The 23,725-nt window shown below is 33.1% G+C and overlaps 2 protein-coding genes and 1 long non-coding RNA gene across 3 annotated transcripts; 2 read left to right on the forward strand and 1 right to left on the reverse strand.

Moving 5' to 3' along the window:
* Nucleotides 1-1,276: 1,276 nt before the first annotated feature.
* On the forward strand, nucleotides 1,277-11,999 carry LOC132703105 (uncharacterized). Its single transcript, XR_009619028.1, has 4 exons — nucleotides 1,277-1,471; nucleotides 1,525-1,780; nucleotides 8,888-9,044; nucleotides 11,740-11,999. It is a non-coding gene; the product is annotated as an uncharacterized LOC132703105 (long non-coding RNA).
* Nucleotides 2,016-4,977, reverse strand: LOC132703104 (band 4.1-like protein 4). The gene is made up of 3 exons (XM_060672170.1): nucleotides 4,584-4,977; nucleotides 3,571-4,529; nucleotides 2,016-3,442 (listed from the first exon to the last, which is right to left on the reverse strand). The coding sequence occupies exons 2-3, from the start codon at nucleotides 4,488-4,490 to the stop codon at nucleotides 2,146-2,148; spliced, it is 2,217 nt and encodes a 738-aa protein (XP_060528153.1). The 5' UTR covers nucleotides 4,491-4,529; nucleotides 4,584-4,977; the 3' UTR covers nucleotides 2,016-2,145.
* Nucleotides 12,000-16,388: 4,389 nt separating the features above from the next.
* Nucleotides 16,389-22,900, forward strand: LOC132703642 (protein fem-1 homolog CG6966). The gene is made up of 8 exons (XM_060673023.1): nucleotides 16,389-16,840; nucleotides 16,896-17,234; nucleotides 18,108-18,367; nucleotides 19,236-19,410; nucleotides 19,500-19,753; nucleotides 19,935-20,200; nucleotides 20,617-20,742; nucleotides 20,802-22,900. Exons 1-8 carry the CDS (start codon nucleotides 16,548-16,550, stop codon nucleotides 21,027-21,029), a joined length of 1,941 nt encoding a protein of 646 aa, XP_060529006.1. The 5' UTR covers nucleotides 16,389-16,547; the 3' UTR covers nucleotides 21,030-22,900.
* Nucleotides 22,901-23,725: the final 825 nt, after the last annotated feature.

Consider the following 23,725-nt stretch of genomic DNA (forward strand, 5'->3'; position numbering starts at 1 on the left):
AATAAAGAAACAAATAACAGAACTCTGGCAATCTGAATGCAACTAAGACAATACAAAATTAAAGAAAATTCTAACGAATGTAAGCGCAAGAAAACAACTGATATATTTATTCAGGAAGGAGCAGTCCGTAATTACAAGACTAAAAATCGTAAGAATCTACATTGCGGAAGCCAACTCCCATTTTGTGAATTCTGAAAATTCCAATCCTTGACTCGAGTGTTCCGGTTTCAGTCGCGTCCAGTTTGGATCACTTTAGAACCGGTTTATTCGCAAACACATTTTCAAGGTGTTGAGAGAATTTTATTCCTTTTTTGCCTAAACGAATTTTCCGCTCTTTCGTCACTCAGAGGTCTCGCTCGAATCACGTCGCTCTTAATAAATTTCCCAAGAAAAGGACGTCAATCCTAGAAATAGACGGACTTCTATCCCGATTTGCGGTCACCGGAAATTGGCTAGGGCTTCGTTTTTTTCTAATCGGATTCGTCGGAAGAACTTGCCAACGTGATCTTTATTTCCAATTACGCATACGTCACGATTGTTCTGATTTTTCATGCGAGATTGACTATTTGGATTCAGCTTTATTTATTCCCTCCATTTAAATATGATTTTAGTAGAATAGTATATATGCCACACTTGTAATGTACTCAGTATTAAGATTACTAACATTTTTATGAGCTATGAAAGTTAATAATAAAGCATAAAATTGAAGAAATTTAAGTTAAATTTAAAAAAATCCTCACGAGTATTAAAGTTTATAGGCTACATCATACTGTTTCTACGATTATAATCAAATCGTTTTAATTAAGTACTCGGCGCTCAAGTGGTTCAAATAATCAAGCCATCCCTCGAGTTACACTTGACTTGATTTCTTACCGGCGATGAGCGACGAGGTTAATTTTTGTACGTTTTTATAGTGTCAACTTGTCAAACATCCAAATTCGCTATACTCGTATTATCCCCTCACTACTGCAAACGGTTGATTTTTGATAAAGTAATTAAATATTGAAAAAAAAAGCTTTTCACGGGGACTGAACATTGTTTTTTGTGCTGTGGTTCGGAAATAATGGTGCAACAAGTTAGTTAAACGCCACTTTAGTCATGTGTTTGATTTGGAACAAGGCAAGTGCTTAGTTGTAAAGGGACTAAAATATTTTATCAACGTGTTGCACACTACATCGTTCCTACAGTACATTTTTGCAAACCAGCACGAATACCTGCACTGAGTCACGTGTGACGTGACTATCAGAACTGACAAATGTCAAAATACCATCCGTAATTAAAATCTGACTAACGTCTAGCTAGCCGATGAACTTCGCACCCGATGTGAAATCGTTACTCATTAATCACCGACATCTGCCTTTAGCAGGTTGGAATCTCGTCAAATTTACTGTCAGGTCAGCCGCTTCCAAAATCTAAGCGAGCGTCTTAAAGTGGTACTTTACGCAGGCTTGATCGAGTATAATTGGATATGGTAAAATGGGAAATAAAAAAAATATTTTCACCTGATGTATTTAAAAATTTTAGCATTTTACGTGGATTATAGGCAATTCAACATACAACCAAACGAAATAAATGTATTTAAAGTGAAGGGGAACTAAAAGTGAGCGCCATCGTCCAACGGGCTTCTGAAGTAGCGCAATTTTATCGAAATAGTAATCTGTATGGATATATAATACACGTTTCTCTGGTTGCCTTACAAATTTTTCCGTTCGAACCTTTTTTTTTATATTGCAGGCGTTAAGTTCGCTTGTCATTGAAATTTTACTCGTGGTTGATAAAGGTATGTATGAATACGAATAAAAAGGCAATAAATATTCCTTGTGAGTCATAAGCGTGCATTCCATGTTTGTTGAGACAATAAAGGAATACAAATTTTCAGTAGAGGTTTATATATCGTTGAATCTACCGATTTTTTTATTCATTAAACGCGTGTGAAATAAGTAACAGGTCAATAAATATGTGTTTATTTATATATTATTACAAGGTAACAATAAATAATATCGAGTGTAAGTGAATATGTAAAAAATCTTAATATAAATAAAACAAAGGTAACTAGTTTGAATTTGACACCCTAATGAATACAACTTATGAAATTTAATAATAATAATTACAGTTGCAAAAACATAATTTTATTCATTAAATTATTTACAATCTATGTTGCCTTTTAATATCACAGTCTTGTTCCACTCCCAACCCCGAATCGGAATGTTCGTGTTGAACTCTATGAAAATTCGAAAAATTTTCTTGCATAGGGCCATTAATTTGATTGGAATAAATACTAGAATGAGTAGATTGGCTACCGTTATAAAAATTATGTTTCATATGATCAGAAACTTTTAAAATTTCACTATTATTATCATCTGGAAAGGAAAAATTAGTCATTGCTTCATTCACCAAGGAAGGCTGGTCGTGCAAACTCTTATCTCGAAATTGAAATGAATAAGATGATACATTATTGATGTCGCTTTTGTTTAAGTTCGGTGATTTCAGTTTTACATGTGTGGAATAATTAGTTTTCACCACTGTGTAAGGAATTTCTCTTAGTTGTAAATCACTCATTCCGGAAGTGTCCACTAAATCAAATTCTAAATGCTTCTTTAGTTCGTCTGTAAGCCAAGATTTTGATTCACTGGGTGACCTCGACCTTGACCTATGTTTCCTGTGTTTACGGGGTCGATTACCTGTGCCATAATCAGGTGAAGAGTGTTGTTTAGATTTTTCATGTCCTCGACTTCTGCTGCTCACCACATTAGCTTGTTGGATGGAGTTGGAATTACTGTCCCGGCTTTGGTTTTTCATTTGTACTTCTTGCCACTGCAACTCCGAATCAACCAGTTCATAGTAATTATCAGACTTTGATCTAGACTTTCGGTTGTCTAGAGATTTTGATTCAAATTCCGAACCCGAATCGCGTCTACTTTTTGATTTTCTCCTCCGGTGCTTTCTTTTCGATTTGTTTGAACTTTTGGATAATTCACTCTCATTATCGGACGTTCTGCTTCTGTGTCGTCTTTTTTTACAAGAACGTGAATCATTGGAACTTTGGCTATCTACAGATGAAGACCTATAGCGGCTACCTGATCGGACAGATCGAGGACTAGGAGGTACAGATGAATTGTATAGCCCTTTTGAGTGAGGCTGCGACCAAGGCGCACTCCGCGTGCTTCTAGGGGAATCATATTTGTTATTAGTCATGTTACTCTTCAATGTTGCAGAATTATAGGAACTTTCACAGTTGTCAGCTGGCAATGGTAGTGAGATGTGTTTCAATTCCTGTTTTGGAATGTATGATTTATAAGCAGATTCATTAGCCAAATGAATTTCATTGTTGCCCAAAGTTCTTTTCTGAAACCTCCTTGAAGGGTTGCGTGAAAATGTTGGAGGTTGACGCAGTCTCATTTGAGCATCTCTTACTGCCTGCTTTTCTGTTCTGCCACTGTACCTAAAAAAACACGCAATGATATTAAGCATATTTGAACTGGTAGTTTAAAAACTGTCAAAAATGTGTTTTAATGTTAATTTACAATCTGCAATTCCGGGAAAATTCATTACATAAGAATTAAGACCAACCTAAATCTAGATCCAAGGGCGAATATATCTGGTGTTGTGGGCGGCACCTGTACTAGTCTGAAGAAAGCATGATGTTCAACACAACATTTCCACAAGTGCTTGCATGCAGATTTGGATGGAGTTTCAAACCCATATGTGCACTCATCATTATTCTTGTCAGTCACTCTTAACATAAAATATCTTCCTTTGAAGTATATCTTCGTAATTCGAGGCCAATAATAATTCCCTACTGTATTTTTATTCCTTAAAACGACAATACCACTAGGTGTTAATCCCAAAAAATATTCCACATGATCTTCCCCTAAAACTGGATGTAAATCAACGCCATACATTTCCAGCCACTTCACTTTATCCAGATAATTGATTTCTGCTTGGGAAGGTAGCTGACCAACTAACGTTTGATGTAGTTCGGCAATTCTCATTTCCAGTTCTACACTTTGGTTGGGTAAAAATCGAAATTCTGAAACATATCCATATCCATGTCGCCGGGGATCATAATCTCCTAATTCTGACTGCAGAATGTAAGCACCTAGTTCTGCTGTCAATTCAAACGGTACTAATAACCTTCCTTGCAGAATATCTTGCTTGATTTGAAGAAAAAACTGGTATCTGGTAATTTCTTCCAAAAGTTTGCATGGGTCAGCTGCATAAAATTTGACCCCAAAATACAAAGTGTATGGGTCAGGTCCTTTAATTTGCTTGTTCAATTTTTTTGACGGGTCGAGCCAATGGGTCTGACCGTTTTGATCCAAGAATCGCAAACCAAAATAAGCCGTCTCTAGCAAATTTAAATGCCGGAAGACGATGTCCAACAGCGCCTGTCCGGTACTGTTACTTTGTAGTTCGTGCACCAGTTCCGTCTCGTCTAAGAACACAATTTTGCAATGGACCGACACAGATTTGGAACAAAAGCACTCCATTATAGTTTAGTTTCTTCTGGAAATTAACATAATCACGTCCTAAAATTATAAAATTAAATAACAAGTTTAAAACGGCGCCTTAGAAGGATTTACTTTTGTGAACCCATAATCGTTTTAGTATTAGCCTTGTTTTAAGTAACTATCGCGCGCCGTAAGGGCATTCAACTTTGAAGTCCACTAGTCATTCACTGCACATCGAATACTGAAGACACTGAAGAGTTGCGAGGTAATTCGTATGACCGCACCAATGACCAGCCAAGTCTCGCATTGTCTGCCTATCCCACTGTTTCGCTGTTGTTCGACGCGTTTGCCCCCTCTTCGTCGTTGGTTACTCACACCACATATTCTGTCAATGGCGCGAAGAGTTACGAAAACGGCGGGAACATGGTTTTTTGATACGATGTTAATCAACGTGGTAATGGTCGTCTTCTTAAGACTTAATTGGATGACGAAATTACTTGTTTCCGCTCCGGATATCAACTCTGATTAAGTGTAATTAATAGAATAAGAACGTCAGGGATTGTCACAACCGATCAGTTTAAGAAGGCATAAACCAAGTTCATTACACGCCAAATATGGTTCTTCCACCTCTGGCAAATGCAAGCATCATGCAAATTTATGCATAAATTGTTTTAATTTCGTATAAAATATTTTAATTTTCCAAATTTGCTTGGACGGAATGACATGTGAGATAGATTTCCTAGCGTTGAGAATGTTGGGCACAAAAATTTAAATTATTTACATTAACGTTTTGAAAAGAAAGAAAATAAAGTAAACCGAGTGTGTTTTCACTTGTGCAATATAATACGCCCCAGGTAGTATTAAGGTATTAATAGTTGTTTTTTTGTCAACTTTTTTTATATTTATACTTTTATAAGAACTTATTCTTTCTAACAAATCAATTAAAAAATAGTAGAAAATGAAAAAAAATAGGTAGAGAAATAATGTACACAAGGTGATATGTCAAAATATCTAAAAGGTGCTACTGATTTTTCAGTACGTTCATGTTAATGAACAGAACCTTCTTACCACTGGGTGCATGCTAAAGTCACCTTACATAGTACATACATTTTCTGAGAGCCACACCGCTTGTTAATAAAATACGTTGTTTAAGTCACCAAGAGTGACCGTCTTGCAAGAAATTCTCCACCAGTACATTCTGAGAGGGTAGTGCGAAACTGTCCGGAAAATGACTACCCAGCAAGATGAATTAATTTTGAAGGACCAGTTGAGTGGCTTCCACTATCTCAAGATTTAAAACCATTGTACACTTTTTATGAGGATTATTAAAGGAAAAAGTGCGTGAAACTTCCGTTCAAACAAGAGATGAACTTACGAGTATAACCGGGACCGTTCCTAAATAATAGTTCACCCTCAGTTTTTTAGCGATGAATGGTAGATACAATAATATTTAATACTTTTTTAAATTTTAAAAAACTGAATCTATCGATATATAAATTAGGTTTGGATAATAACAATATTCCCTCGTAGCTAATTCAGTTATCTCAACCCAACGCGTGTTACGCGCCACAGAAAGTCGAGTAGAATTCAAGAAGCCGCGCACTATGTATGTGTGACAAAGACAGGCGAAACGAAGAATTAAATTCAAATATTCAGCACTGAAAAGAGTCTTTACTAGCAACATTTTTAAAAATAGTATTTTGTTGGATTCTTCCAGTTTTTTTTTCCTTCTTTTAGTTCCATAAATGATACTCGTCTATTATTAAAACGCTTCAACTAGTCAAATACTTCATCTTCTAGTCTTCGCTTTTAAATAAAGTTAATGAATGAACACTTATTCCGGGACATCACCCGTTCGTTTGTTGAATTTTGATTATAATCTGGCACTTAACATTTTCAATGTTTATGCTTCAAAATTAATTTAATCACTACGTGAAAACGAAGTTAACAGAGTACCAAAATAGTTGCCCATTAAATTATTATATATAATTAAAAATATTATCCGCGCAAAATTCTGTGTTTTCGTCATAATCACAGCACATGGGATGAAATTTAGCAATTCGAGATATTAATTTTGTTGAGGAAAAGCAAAATTTCAAGTTACAAATATATTGTTAGTAGAATTTATTTCTAACCAAGATGTTACCCTAATAAGGTATACTTACACACAAATGGGACATATTTAACGCTTGATCGGCTTTACAGAGTAAAACCTTATCTAGACAGAAGTTAACTTAATGAGCAACACCATTGTTATTCCATACATACTTTTATTACTCTTATTACTTTTTTTATTAGTTATAGGCTACACTTTAAAATAACTAATCTACAATTTTTCACTTAACCACTAACCCTAACCAAAACGTAGCAAACCCCAAAGTGCTCACATTCGATGTAAAACTACATTTAGTTAACAAAGAAAAAATCATGTTCATTAAACGGGTAAAGAGAGAATAACGTGAACTTTGACGAGTGTTTACAATGTAACCAAAACGCGGTCAATTTTTCAACAAGCTGTATGAATAGAGAAACGGTAGCCCGCATTCTAAATTCTGAAACTAGCATGGCACATTTCACTTTTCAACTGTCGAAAAAAAAATCGGTACAACTCAGTAGAGACTGATGAAGCAACTTTTCTATTACTTAATGCTCTTAGCTAAAGTGAAATAAATCGTGGTTGTTAAATTAAACTTTTATTTGAGGTGAATCGATCCTCCATGGTATCACTTTTTTATGTCTCGTTTGGGATTGAACGAAATAATTTTTGGTTAAATTTGACCGCATCGCAAGCGATGCTATAATATTAGATTCCGCATATTTAATCCTACAACATATCTGTAATAACGACTAGCTATATGTTTAATCTTTGCATTTTCCTTGTTAAGCAAAGTGTTGAATTTCTTTCATTAAGAAGCAAAACGGTAACTTACAAATTTGTTCGGCAGAATGAGGTCGACGTGGCTGGCGATAATATTTGGGATTTAACTCGAAGACATGTCAGTCGGTTTGGGTGAAAGTATGATTTCTTTTGTTTTTAGGACAAGCGACCCTGCAGACAAAGCCTCATATGCATTAACATCTGCGATTTTTTTGTTCGGAGAAAAATATTCTATTTCAGAAAATTATACTCTTGTCGTCAACTTTCAAATATTAATATCTGTTGGTATATTTTTTACAAATCCATAATTGTATATGGTGAATCCGTCTAAAGAGAAAATATCTCTGAACAATCACTCTTTAAATTATTCTTGTAGAAAATAAAGTATATAGAGTATATAGGTCCTCAAAAAAGGGCAGTCAAATATTTATAAGTGATAATTGTACTTAATACCTTCAGGCATTCGCATCAATATAATCAAAGTGTTATTAAAATAGGAGATTAACAGTTTTCGATATTGATCTAAATCTCCCTTTCTTGAATGAATCCAAATCTTATATTATTTTATTTATTTCCTGGAAGTAAAATAAAAATAAAAACAAAATCTAAATTTAAAACCTATATTATATACCTGTTGTATATCTTACCCGAGGACCTAAAACCATGAGTAGGTATAATTTCGGTCAAACCCATCAGCTCAAAAACAAACGATTACCAATTTTTCTCATCCGTATAATTAAGGAAGTTGAATTTTAACTACGTTAATGAATATGGAAGCCGCGAAAGTCATTCATTTATGCAGGATGAATCGTTTATAACCGACCAGTTTGAAAACAAGGCTGGATATTAACTGCGGAAGTCTAAGTATAAATATATTGAGATAAAAGAGAACATTCCTTATTTTATTACATCCCAGGTATAATCGCTTGTATGCTGAAGCCACGAAGAACTTCAAATCGGTTGTAACTTTTTCGCCTGAGATCTGAATAAGCTGCGGAATCGATGGTTTATTATTTATTGTTTTGTAGTATTCTACATACAGAGTGTTTTCTAAAAAACGCTTTTCCAATTTCTAGAATAAATGGAATATTAAAAAGTAATTTTAGTTTCTATCCGAAAAGGCTCGCCAAAAAATCATTTCTTTTAAATTATTTCTCAAACGATCGAAGATATCTAAATAAAATTTAGACTACAAATACAGAAATTGGGTGAAAAAGTATGGGGGCAAAATAGTACACACAAACGGTACTCAGAATTATAATTAATGTATTAATATAATTAATATTTTGTCTACAGTAACTGTCATGACAAAATCAAAGCTATCTGTACTGTAAATTTCATTTAGATATCTTGACCTGTTTATCTATCAAACTAACGTTATTTTTTCGTTTTTTATTTACCATAGAAATTATCAGAGCATATTTTCAAACACTCTGTATATCTGAAATTAAACGTGATATACTGTGTGATTTATATTAGACACTTTTGGTAGAGTTTGACAAAATTCCAGGAGAAGTGGGAAAAAAAACGAATACTACTTACGAGGCTCGCTTTCCAGGCAAAGTTTAAACGTGAAGACGTTTTCGAGTTAGGAGGTTGGAGTTGCAAGGTTCCAAGACTTAAATATGAGAATTCGCCAAGAGGTAGAAAGAGAATGCAACAGCTGCGGGTCGAAAAGTGTTGGGAAAATTGAAACGATATATTCAGCCAAAGATGTAAGTTATGTAGAAAATGTTTTGTAATTAGTAAAAAGTTCTATTTCTTGCATTACTTGTTGATTTTATATTGAATCTAAGTAATTAATGTTTAAAAACAACTTAGAATAGGATATTATATAGGTTTAGTTGTTCCAGAAAATTGGCCATAACTTCTAAACTACCAATTTTTGTAATAAAAGACATATATATGAAATTATATGTGAATATTTGAATTAAATTCTAAACCCAATAAAAGTGCTAAATGCAGGGTGTTTTATTAAAAATATGAGTTTTTTTAATCAGAAAAGACATTTTTTTATAATAGTTTTTAATATATTTTCACCATAGAGTTCACCAAGTTAATTTTTCTCCAAAGCTATTCAAAATTTCGTATGCTATGCAATGACAAAAATTACTCAAAATAAAAGAAATAATTAGAATTTTAAAAAATATTCATAGCATTCCATTTAAAACAATATGCTATGCTATAAATAAAATATACTTATACTTCGGACACTTTTTGTATTTAACTTTTTTTCCTCAGTGTCGTACTTATTGAAATAAGATAAGATAGACGCTCTGTACTAACACTGCTTAGAACTGCCACAAACTACAGAGCACAAATTTAATTGTATTTATTTAAAGATTATGGAGATACCCCGCAATATTGTCGTGCGTTTATTATAGTATGATTCCTTATCTTAAAATCTCTAAAAAATATTTAAAAAAAAAACTAAAGCACAAAAAGTGTTTTGAAACATACGTATAACATATTATATTGTTATAAAGTTGTTGCCCACAAAAGTACATCCTGTGTACATAACAATATACAATTTTTAAAGGATGTTATATAGCTACTAGAGGCCCTGGCTAAATGCTGATAATAGAGGAACTATGATTTTTTTTAAGAAGTTCCAGTGACCAGTTTTCGATCAACAACCAGCATGGCCGCTGACAGGTCGGCAATAAATTTGGATGCTTTAAAACTTTAGGCATAAAGGAGTTGAGTGTGTGGATATCGCTGTTTAGCAAGATAATGGCGCGAAGTGTAGGTTAGTGAGTGAAAATATCATAGCCGCCCGAGGCGCATCCATTTTTCTGAAATAAGGTGTTGATTCCTAGAATAAACGAGCCATCCTATATACACTATTAATAGCATAGCATATTAGCATAGCCATCCTGACTGCACGACCACTTAGAAAAGTGCCGCGTGTTTTCAGGTTATAATAGTGAAAAGTTTTTACTGTAGTTTTTGCTGTTGTTTTTTCTAAAACGAAAAGTTCCTTTAGCAGCCCTAAAACACCGGTTGCAAACTTAGATACGTCACGTAACCTAGAACCGTACCTACCCACCATTAACCAGCTTCTATGTACATACACATACCTAGTCGGACGGTTATATTTTGGGCGTGGGTTGAATTAGCATATAAAAAGTTAATTGATCTTTGGTACCTAAATCTACAATAGGCGCTATACGCCTTTCTTTCAAGGTTGCCTCCATTGCGTTTGCAATTAGTGCAAATAATAGCACCTTAGTTGTTGTCCTGTGTTCAGCAGTGTGTGCTTCGTAATATTATTTTTTCTATTCCCTTTAAAGTACAAAATTATACACCGATCTAGCGTGAGGAAAGTGTTACCACGTCAGTTTCGCTGACACGGCTTGAATTTTGACGTTTGTCAATTCTGATGGTACTGTCAGTGAACGAATTCGTGATGTTTTGCAAAAATGTACTTCAAAAACTAATTGTCGTGGAAAAAATATAGTATGTAACACGTTTGGTAAACTTTTTTTTAAGTCACTTGTTTATTAAGCACTGGCTCCGCTCGGATTCAATTGTCGTTTGTCACACTTGTTGCATAAGATACTAATAATACATTAGAGAATACTATAAAAACCAAAAACAAATCTTTAGAAAGTTATGATCTCAGAGCCGTGTCATAAATTGAATTTTATTTTAATAATCCTCAGGGCTTCAATTTATGAAGGTTTGTTGGGATGGACGCATAACTTAAGTCTGTAAATCTTCTTCTGCACTTCTGATGGAAGCCTGGGGATAAGCATTAAAATATGCTTAGAATATTTATTACGTTGTCTTCACTAGAATATACAGATTTCAGTAATTCTCGCTTCGCTTTCAACTTTGATCCACAAAAAAATTAAATCATTTTGTAATCGTTCAAACTTCTTCTCCGTTCATTGCTTCTAAATCTATATTTCTAATACATTTCCTTCTTTCTTTCTGCACGTTCTTTCTACTGCTTTCTGTAAAATACCTAATTATACACCGATCTAACGTGCGGAAATTGTCATTTTATCACGTCAGTTTCGTTTTCCACAGATCCGAGCACCTTCGGAAATTTCCGGGATATTACCACACGAATTTGGGAGCAATCGGATGTTTTCGTAGATATTGCCGCACGACTTTTTGACCTTTATGAATTCTGACGGTCATATCAGTGAATGTATTCCCGTTGTTTTGCAAAAGTGTACCCAAAAACATAGAAAAAGTATAGTATGCAACACGTTTGCAAGTCATCGCTCCGCTTGTGCCAAATAAACTCGTGACTCAAATGCCGTTTACCACGCTTGTTGCATAATACACATTGTCCCTACAAAATAAACTAATTCATCAAGACTGCAGTCTAAACATGTCCTTCCATTATGAACTTAATGCAAATATATCAATTTTTACACAAACTTGCTTTTATTTCAGGATCCTTAGTATCAAGTTATAGGAATATGGTATACCATTTGTTGAGGATTTTAATGGTTTTGCAGAGTATTTAATAAAATATAGGTTGTTGTTTTTGTTTAAATTAAATTTTAATTATATTTGTTCCCACCGGCATAATCACATATTTTGAACGCGCATTACAAAGTGGACTTGTCTTCATAAAACAATTTCATAAATAAATAAAATAGTGTATTATGAAACACGTTCATAAAAATCTTCATACCCTCGCTCCACTGTTGCCAAATCAAAATAATGACTGAAAAGGTATTTGTCAAACTTCCTGCATAATATGCTATTTTCATTTATTTATTATAATTGGTTAGTTTCGGTTTTCCTTTCCCTTCTTGATTTGACACGGTGCAGACATACAGGTTAAGCCCCATACATTCAGTCTGATTATATGGTCTATAACTAAAAATTTTATAAACTCTTCTTGTAAATAAATGTAGGATATTTTCTCTTTTTCAAATAATGTAAATCTTTATTGTAAAATGTGATTGAATTTTGAAAAAAAAAAATGGCCGCTGTTGCGCCAAATACGATTTATTCTTTGGAGAAATGACAAAATGGGCAAATAAAATTGGTTGTAGTGTAATTAGATCCACTAAGTAAATATAAAGGTGCATTTCCACCGGAAATACATTTAGCAACTTTTGCTTTTCTATTGCTTGTTTCCGAAAATATGTTGAAAATAACTATGCATTGAGATAGTTATAGAACTCACTAAAAACTATAAACAATGCAAAATATAGAAATTTAAAAGAATAGAGAAAGAGTAAATGTAAAAATGAAAATATTTTTGAGCAATTTGACAATTGACAAATAGTTTTGGTTAGTTCCTTACAAAAGTTTAAAAGAATTACTTTTGACGTACCTATACAGGACGAGTCATGAAGGTAAACAAATATTTGAGATTTTTTTTTTGTTAAAATTTTGCCCAATTTGTCGTATCAGTGACTTGCGCTTGCTTGTGTCACTTTTCACGTAGTATTAGTGGGATCAACATTTTTATGTATAATCTTGCAACTTTCCGAAACAGCAATATAGTGCACAAAGCACAAAATGAATGAGTTGCCGCCGAAAATGAACAGTTACTTGTGGTCAGTAACACGAACGTTGGTTACCTTTTTAATTTTATAATAATATAAACTCTGATGTGAGCCATTCGAGTTGTTCGCCTGCCAGCAAGTAGTTATATTACATTATAGAAAGAATTTGTTTATTAGCAATTTTTTCCACTTCGCTCTTGCGGTGAATTTCCGACAGCATTAAAAATATTCTTTGCTCAGGTGTAGGAATATCTGTTTTCAACAATTGTTAGTAAAATTGATAAAAGAGTGAGCAAACTGGCCGGGTTGTTCATTTTGGCAAGTTTTTTAGTTGTCCGCAATGTCTTTTCTTCACTTCACCGGTTATACCCGTAATAAATGACACTTTGCTCACTTCTACCAAAAATAGTTTGTTTTGGTACTGCTCCCTACTTTTATGAACCTCATTCGACTCTTATATTTTAAAAAGCAATCGATATTGCACTATGCTTAGTAACAAACAGCAATAATAAAATTTTAGAAAAATGCATTTTTTATAATAGAAGAAGAGACTGGTAAGGTATATGGACTTTAACGCATCAAATAAAATTACTTTTCTGACGATTCGGTTATACTATTTCTTCGCATCTTGCAAATAATTTTTATCTTAAACAATACTTTAAAAAAATCGTAGTAGCATGACCTCTCTATCATTTAGTAATAACAGTACATTACCTCCATATACGGGGTCATAAAAATTAATTTAACAATGACGATAAGACCCCAAATTTGCCTACAATGTTTTTTAAATGTAGGATAGCTTTACTCATTCGCCACGGAAAGCTGCATTTTATTATCTTTGAATGATTCATCTTCCGTCCATCTTGGGCAGTGTACAAAGCCACGTCTATAGTTTTTATTGTTTACGACTATTTATCGTATTATTACATCGATCAAATAATATTAAAAGTTAATTGATTTGCATCCCGGTATCTTACGGATTACAAAAACCAGCAAAAGAATTCCCTTACTGCGAAAATTCAAAATGTCCTCGACTCGTTTAGTGAGTGTGTAGTGGGATATTATAGCCCTTGCAGAAGAATGTTCTAAAATATTGGAAACCCGAAGAAAACTTCCATTTTGACGCTCCAGGGCTAAACCTCTGATTCAAGAACGAGAAGAATCAATTAACACTGTCTAAAACTGTATTTACACTTTTCACTGCAAATCAGATGCCACCGATGTACATACAAAGTGTAAAAATATAAATTCAGCTTCATAACTGCGTGCAAAATTTGTATTTTGTATTCATCGACCTCTTTTAATTATGAACATAAACATATATGCGAAAAACAACAATTTTATTTAGAACAATGCTGCTGAAAACTGTAAGTCATATGTACGTCTGCTAGTTGGAAGCGGACAAATTTCGAGTCTCCTGTTACCGCCGATCGTGAAACTATATCGGGTTGGCCGTTTACGCATGAGTAACTGGATACAAATCTGATCCTCACAAGGGCATAACGATTTAAAAGATATTAGAGAAGAATGCTTATATTCAAAATGGCTTCCGGCAAAGTGCAGGTAAACCCTAATTTGGCGCCACAACACGCAATCCTTTATAACCACCGGCTTCATTTCAGTAATTATAAGGTTGTTGTGAAATGTTTCAGAATTTTAATATTGCTCGCAGTGCAGCGGAGATGCTTTACCATAAATGTAGCAAAAAAGTCAAGTAAACAAAGAGCCTAGATACACGTTACCTTTTTGTCTTGTTACAAGCAAACTCATAATTCAAAAGTATCATCTCCGCTATGCATCATAGTTTGTTTCATATTTACCAAATAGTTGTTATCCACCACCGAATAACACCAAGAAGTTTATCTCAATAGTCTACAAACTTGTGCTTGACTATATTTATAAAATTGGTCACTTTAAATCACGCGGAATCGTAATAAATGGATTTTCATTGGAACGGGAGAGACATCGAACCATTGATTTTTATTTGAAAAACCAAGCACTTCAATTGTTATAGTAGGATTATAACAAATGTCCTATCATGAAATGTTTTGCATTAAAATAGACGCAAATTTTTTTAAGACTACGCTACTGTAATTAAAAAAAAAACAGGTTTGACAAAAATTGTCGACTGAAAAAATCGATCGTGACTAAGTAACACAAAGATATGAGATTATTATTGATTTATGCTTCTGATTGTAAAAGCGTGCATTGATTACGGAGCATGCTCTGAGAAAATTGCAGCTCGACGTCCGAAAATCACCTTGGGAAGGATGCATGTTTTTATTCATAAGAGAACTGCCAATTTTAAAATCGAATCGGCTCCATTTATTTTAAACAGTTCTATAAGCAATTGGTTATAAACATGACCAAGGGAATTTTTAAATACATCTAGAGTATGTGTGGTCTATCTACATAATAAAATATATGCCGTTGTTAGTTAATAAAATACTTAATAGGACTAGTACATGCCGTTATGGCGATCAATTTGATACGAAAATAACCTTCAATGAAGAATGTCCCAAAATAAAAAACCTTCGATTCAAGAACGAGAACAATCAATTAACAATGTCTGAAGCCTGTTTGATTTTTTAGTTTTTTAATATAAACAGCTAAAACTATATTTTTCGACTCCCGTCTGTAAAATACCTAATAACACACCGAGCTAGCGTGCGGGAAGCGTCACTTTATCACGTTGGTTTCGTTTCCCACGACTCCGAGTCACTTCGAACATTTCCGAGATATTACCGCACGGATTTGGGAGCAATCGGATGTGTTTGGAGATATTTCCCACGCTTTGAATTTTGACGTTTGTCAATTCTGACGGTCATGTCAGTGAATGTATTCGTGTTGGTAGGGAAAATGTACCCAAAAACTAACGGTCGTTGTAAAAGTATAGTATGCAACACGTTCCGTAAACTTTTTAAGTCAGCAGAGCGAGTGACTTGAAAAAATTACTGAACGTGTTGCATACTATACTTTTTCTACGACCGTTTCTTTTTCTTCTTAATTTTTAGTTTTCTCTCAAACCCGTGCGGTAAAATCCCGGAGGTATTTTACAGGCACATAGATTTTTAAATTATTTTACTTTCAAAATAATTTATAGAATAAAATTTGGTAGATATCTTATCGAAAGCAATGACAAGAATCAAAGATTGCCCAGGAAATTGTTCATTTTTTAGTTAAACGTACAAATAATACTTTGGATGTTATAAAAACTGGTAACAAAATGAAGTCTGTAAATATATCTTCTTTTAACATCCATCTATTTAATTAAAAATCTATTAAATCTTAGTACTATGGGAACAAGAAAAGAACAATACGTTACGCATTAGAAGTTGAGTTGGGGGCGTTTGATATGCGATTTGGAACCTGGGATTTGGAGTGACGTCGCCAGGTAGTAGTTCTTGGGACTGATGGGAATGGAAGGGTAAGGCAAAGTCTTTGATTGTTCGAACATCACAGAATAGAGTTGTATGTTAATTCTGTGTTTGGGCGAATGTCCTTGGTTGACGTGCCCACGTTAAGGAAAGGCAAAGAAGAAGATATTCTGTGCTTTCACGTTATGGTCAAAGGCAATCACAGAATACCAAGGTCGTGTTTACTTTTTAGATAATGTCAAAATTATTCAACAATTTGTAAGTTCATGCTGAAAACAACTGCAATGCAACAATAATTTAGCTAAACAGTTAAAAGCGGAATATATAAAACATACAAGTTTCGTTTTCACGATCGTTTAGTATGTGGAAAATTAGTAAAATTGATTCTGTTGGAGAAAAAGACTCAATATTTCACGAACTAATAGATGAGTGTAAACGTTGCAGTCCAGGTGCAAGATTATCATTTCAGCTTAGAAACAGATTAGAAAAACTATCGCCAGAAGTTCGACAGGAAATTGTCAATCGAGTAAAAGTGGGATGTTCTCCCTTGTTCATTGCATGCAAAAAAGGTCAAGTTGAAATTGTTGAGTATTTGATATCTGTTTGTGGTGCTGATGTAGAGCAAAAGGGTATTTATGAAGTTCAAGAAGATAGGTCAGTCATTGAATGTTTGTGTGATGTGATTGTTTTATTATTCATTATTTTCTAGGTCTACCCATGTCGTTACACCTCTCTGGTGTGCAGCAGTTTCAGGCAAACTTAGTGTAGTTCAAGTACTCTTAAAAAATGGAGCAGATGTTAATGCAGTATCAGATAGTGGTTCAACCCCTGTAAGGTCTGCATGTTTTATGACTCATTTTGAAATTGTTAAATATTTGGTTGAGTGTGGTGCAAAGATCAATTTGTCCAACTACAATGGTGGAACTTGCTTGATTAACTCTGTCCAAAGTGCAGTTCTCTCTGAATTTTTGTTGCAACATGGTGCTGATGTAAATGCAAAAGATGTTCAAAACAAGACTGCTTTGCATTACGCAATTCAAGAACATAGGTAAGCAAATATAATTTTCATATATTGTGGAATGGGATTTTTTCTAAAAGTTAAAGGAACTCTAAAAATATAATTATCTGAAAGTTTTGATCAAATCAATCAAGGTGAAAAATTTCCTAAAATTTTTGATATATCTGGACTATCTACATTCCGTCACAGTAAAAATACACATTTAAAACCTTGTATTGTTGCAAAGGGTAATTAGGACTTTCGGTAATGCTTAATTTTCTATTGACAAAAAATTATAGTGTAAAAATTCTAAGTGATCCGTGAATCATTAGTTGAGTGAATACTCCAAAAAATCCAATTGAGACTTCACCAATAAAGGTCGTTTAATTTTATAATATGTACTATTACTTACTTGGCACTTTTTCTATTAGACAACATTGGTTAAGGTGCAATCAAACGTCACACCATAGACGCAATCTACAGATAACAAGAAAATAGTTATTTAGTCACATATTGTATTTTTGATGATTAATTGATTATTTAAAGCCGATTTAACTAATGCAAAGTGATCAAAACTCAAAATTTTAGAAACATGGTATGGGTTTACGAAGATTTTTTGTATTTCACAGATAACAAAGATTTCACAGATTTCACGGATTTCATAGAGCCAGTATTTGATTGTATTTGCCGCTCCGCTATCAATTTCTGATTATTTTTGTTTAATGCCTCCATATATCTTTAGCGATTTTCAAAAAAAATAATTATTTTATTTATTTATTAAATCTTTATTACAGAAATATTTCCGAAACGTTCGCCATAAATTATCTATTAGACGCGAAATAAAATATCGCACTTTGTGAACTAGAGTACTAAATTGTACATTGCATTATTTTTGTTAAAATGAGGTCAGATATATTTTTTTAGATTGGAAACAACAAAGCTCTTATTAAAATATGGAGCTGATTATAATGCAAAATCAACTTATGGAGATGATGCTTTACAAATGGCCTGTCTCAAAGGTGCCAATCGTATATTCGATTTTCTTACATTACACTTCAGTTATTCCCCCGAAAGATTAGCAAATGCCCATGAATTGATTGGCACAACTTTCCTTGACGAGCACAATGATATTAGTGTAGCAATATTTCATTGGAAAGAAGCACTAATCATCAGGCAAAATCATGGTAAGTGTAGGGGCAGTATATAATACATCGAAAATTATTTTAAGGGGCACTCCCTCGCGGCAAAGAATTTTGATTTGGCTTGGAATGCACTTTTTATTAAGTATTGATTGTCTGATTTGTTGGTAAGTAAAACGCATTTAAGAATTATAATATTCTTTTTTCATGCCTAGGAATGTTTGCTGTACATGATAGTACAGAGGTCCAAAGGCAAATCTTGTTGATCTGTTAGACTCAATTTCTAAGCTGGTATTTTAATATGACGCTGCAGAACTTTTTAACAATTTTGTATTTAGTATTGTGCTAAAGTGTTAACTTCTCAAAATTGGAATTATTGTTTACATTTCATTTTATTGGAAGTCAGTAAAGTAGAAAAAGCTTCAGATTGTGGACAGAAGGTGTTTTTGAAAGGAAAACTTGCAAAGGGGACCCTCTAATTTGGACAGAGCTACAAACGCGTTTACAAACGGCTGTTGGAGAAATAAAACATCTTATTAAATGCGGTTTTAAGTAAACGGGGAATGTAAAAAAATCAAATTTTCGAAAAAAACGAGTAATTGGAGCAGGCAATTGTTATAGGAGATGGCTGAAATTAAAAAATAATAAACAACAAAATTTTGCAAAACCAGCTCTGATTTGTTGAAACTTTGATTCACGTAGTAAATTCGGATTTTTGGCACTTTTTGTGCATAGAAATGTTGTTTTCAGCGATTTTTGTCGGAGTTAAAACTTCATTCTGTTTGCTGTTTGGTTTGTTGGTATGTTCATTATTGTAATGTTGAGGCTTTTGTTTTTTTACTTTGTTTCATTTGTACTTATTTAATGAACGTTTGATGACCAATTTTGTAGCGGAAATTTTACAAAATTTTAGGTTTATTTCCCAAGCAGCCAGTAATTCCTCCACATGAAGCATACAGGTATCAAACTGAATTTCAAACAATGGAAGAACTGGAATTGTTATCAGTCGATTTAGATTTATTAAAAATTCAAAGTTTATTGATGGCTGAAAGAATTTTAGGAACCTATCATAAAGATACAATCTTTAGGTATGTGTATAAATTAATTTATTTCTTATTTTTGTAAGAAATTCAAATTGAGACAATATTGTCTGATATGCTTTTAAGCTATTTTTTAGATTAATGTTTAGAGGAGCTTCATATGCTGATACAATGAGATATCAACGATGTATTGAATTGTGGCTGCGTGCTCTAGAAATCAGAATTGATAAAGATACAATTCTATATACTGATACTTCGTTCACTGCTCAGGCAGTAGTAAGAATGATGATTGACCTTAATATAAAATCGGAACTGAACACGCTAAATAATACCAAACAAAGGTTCCATTACAGTGTGTGGGCCTACAAGCTATTGACTAAAAATATTTCAGGTATTAACATTATATTTATTATTGCTATTTAAGGGTATTATCGCTCATCTTTTTCAATTCATTGTTTCATTGCTTTCCAAAAAATGTGATTGATGATTATGAATTTATAACATTTTTATGAAAACCATTTCATTGGTTCCAGTACAGAAATATTAAAATATTATTTTATTCAATTTTAAAGAAATGCGGCAGTTATTGACAATCAAACCACAGTATAAACGACAACTTGAGTATTTCGACAAAATTCCCAAGTGCATCACTCATTTGATATATTTAATGATAAAAACCGTGTCGCGCGAGGAAGATGCGGCATTGATTACAGAATTGGTAACTGATATAGTAAAACAAAATATCAAATGTATCATGGTGGATGATACCTTATTGCATTTATGCGTTTCCAGACTGAATACAATTAGATCGAGCTATTTTATTACGGAAGAACCGATTGTAAGTATTACATTATATCTTAAATTTTAAAATGATATTTAACCTAACAAATGTAAGTTTTTCAACACCGTGTATTTCGAAAACGAAGCGACATTCCAAAAAATTTTATACCACATTTTCATCTAAAATTAAATTATAATTCTCGTCCTTCTTTTTGTCCGATGTTAGGATATATAATAGGGTAACCGTCCGTATTATAGGCATGTTATAAGAATGCGTAGACGCTTTAATGGTTTTCCAATTGTAGAAAGAATCACAAAACAAACTTCTAGGTAATAGGAAAGTTAAGTGAATGGAATTGAACTATATTCAAAGTTTATATATCTAGCTAAATGTTCTAAAAACTTCTTTGTTAATGCACCGCTTCAATTTATTCCCGATTAATGGAACTAATATTTGATATTTTCGTATCTTAGATGATATTTCCCGAGGAGAATGTTGTAAAAATGTTGTTGGAATGTGGATCGTCTGTTAATGCCAAAAATGAACTAGGCTGGACACCATTACATGTCGCAACAATTCCTTATAATTATTCTAATTCAGTAAGTTATCTGCTTAACATATTATTTTTTTTATCCTAATTCAATGCGGCAAATTTCAGTTAGCGAAACTTTTGCTGAGTTATGGAGCTCACATTGATCAACCAAATTTTGCTGGTCGAAGTCCATTTGATACAATTCAAGAACTAGAAGATCGTTCAGACATTCATGTTTTGGATTATATAAATTTGAAATGCCTATGTGCCCAGATTATCACGAAACGTAAAATTGCTTATAAGAACCAAATTCCCAAAACTTTGGAAAATTTTGTAAACCTTCATAACTCGTAATATTGACGTGCTAGAAGTATTTTTCTTAAAGTATTACTATAAACTGATTACCTCTTGTTAAAAATACTATTTTTCCTACCGCTAATCAATTTTTATTATATCGTAATTATGAAGCAAATTGAAAATTCAAAGGTGAAATTTTATAATAATTTTGCTGTACAAACTGGGAAAAGGTCACGTTTAGGAAGTTAGCATTACAACTTGCAAATTTGTAATGGTATGCAATAATTACTGTTTTTTGACGTGAAGTTGTCTAAAAGAAAAAAAATGTTTGCGCCGCGTTTCTTAAAAAACACCTTGGTAATGCTAATTTCATATACAGAAAATTGGCATTTCCATCCTGAAAAGTTTCGCTTTTTACAAATTTTTCTTATGCATTAGGGGTAATTTTGTTGTCGTAAATTCGAAGTAAAAGAAAAAAAAAACAAAAGACTTCATATCGAAGGAAAAATAGAAAAAATAATCGTTGCGATTTTCTTTGCTACAATAGCTACTAAAAATTCCAATTCTTCTAGGTTGTAAGGAAATAGTTCTACAAAGTAGTTGATAATTCCACTCTGACTGAGTCACAAATTCACACTTTTATTGTCGTATCCACAAACTTTTATTTGCAAACAAAAAATAACTTAAACAATAACCAACTTTAAGAAGTATTTTTTTTATATATCGATCGATGTCGACCAGGCATGCGCGGAAGTTTGCTACAATGCTCTCTAGATGGCGGTTACTGATGATTCGTTCCACAAGTATCGCTACTCTTCACTGCCTCACTGCCTTCTTAAAATCGCTTGCTCTGCTTTTATTAACTAAGAATTAATTGGATTGTATATTTTTTAATTGTATTCGTTCGACAGATTTAAACTAATCAAAACTAACTGTTCCAAAAGTTCGCAAAAGTTTGTTGCTCACCATTTCTTAATCTTGTAATGTAGTATATTGCATATTCTTATTTAATAGATTTGTTATTGAATACACTATCACTGTTCATGTTTTGTGGTACAATGTGTTATGACAATGTATAGAAAATAGGAAATTTCGGACAACTTTAAGCGATATTTGGAATGGATACATTAGAAAATTACATGGGGTAAATTTTAAAATGTGCAGTTATGGGACTAGCATATCTTGTTTATCGCAGAATTTAGTAAGCATCTAAGATTTTTGCTTCTTGTTATTAATTAATTGAAATCGAATGTAAACAAAACAACCCGAGTCATAGCAATAGACACATAACCAGTATTGTTAGTAAGTTTTGTGTCAATCATGTACCATGTACCAAATACGTAACCAAAATAGATTTTTGAGGCGTATTTATCGAAATTAACGTGACATATATGCAACAGACATGTTCCGATCATTTGGCTAACTTCGGTTATTTGATTCTCTTTTATCCGATTTGGACCCAACACCCGGCATAAACCCTTGAAAATTAGCAAGTAGTGATGCTAATTTCCTACACCTATCTATCTAACGTTTACCTTGTGCGTAATTTGAACTTTCTTAAGATGTTATTGATAAATTTAGTTATTATATGATATTCATTATCTAGAAGATTCAATTTGATTTTAAAACGATACCATTAAAAACGCTTGCCATACTAACCCCAACAATTATGAAAAACAATAAATTATGTTTCTAAACAACTTGGAAAATATATAACAAAATTATGAATTGATAGAGGATCAGCGCACATTTGTATATATAAACGTTTACTATAATAAAATTTCGCTTCTGGCAGGGTGGGTCACGTTATTTCTGATTGCAATATATTCCGTTTAAGTTTGGTAATAAATTTGTTTTTATTAATTAATTTCTTTTCTTTTTTGTTATAATCGTATTGTTTTAATAAAGAAACCAAAAGTGCGGGCGATAATTGGCTATTGTGTTTTATGAAATAGCTTCCCTTCCCCTAAATTGTTCTCCGTGAGGTGAAAGAAAGCAACATCGAATAACAGTTTTAAGTAAGGAAACCAACCTGAATTTATTATTATGGGAAACTATTAATTTCATAAGAGAGTGAAGTTATTTAGGAGAAAAATGAATAGGACCACCTACAAGGAAATAAGTTCAATAGAAGACAACGACAAGGATATATTTAGTGTGTGGGGAATTATAGGGATGTGCGCATACCGAAGAAATATATTTGCGACTGTTGTTCTTAAAGCACTCTCGTGTTCATAGGGGGAATAGTGGCCCTATGTAACAATTAGTTGGAGCGATGATAACCATGTGTGTATTTTCTTTTTTGCTGTGAAAAAATGTCGCGAATGTTTCGATATTTTCTAAATGAAATCGTCAAGGAGAAGTTTAATGTCAAATTTTCAATATGCTTGACAAAAATCTCGTTAGTCCTTGATATGCGCCTGTATGGGTGGTTCCCAAAAAACAAAAAAGGCAATTCGTTATACACCATTGAAAATTAAATAAAGTAACCATTGACGACAAAGACCCACAGACCTTAATTAATTTGGCATCAGGATTTCGTAATACCGGAAACAATCCAAAACATATGGTCACTATGAATTTTTTCGTCGATATTTCAAAATGTAATCGATAATATCCTTGGGTGTATTTTGATCGAAAGATATATCTAGTCTATATGGACGCATTATCAATTATTCACGAACAAAGTGATCGGATAAACGAGTTTTCAAAGTTTCAGAAAATCATCTCAAAATTTAACTTGATAAATGATT

Source organism: Cylas formicarius, unplaced genomic scaffold, assembly GCF_029955315.1.
Source record: "Cylas formicarius isolate icCylForm1 unplaced genomic scaffold, icCylForm1.1 PGA_scaffold_6__28_contigs__length_40554024, whole genome shotgun sequence".
Lineage (NCBI taxonomy): Eukaryota > Metazoa > Arthropoda > Insecta > Coleoptera > Brentidae > Cylas > Cylas formicarius.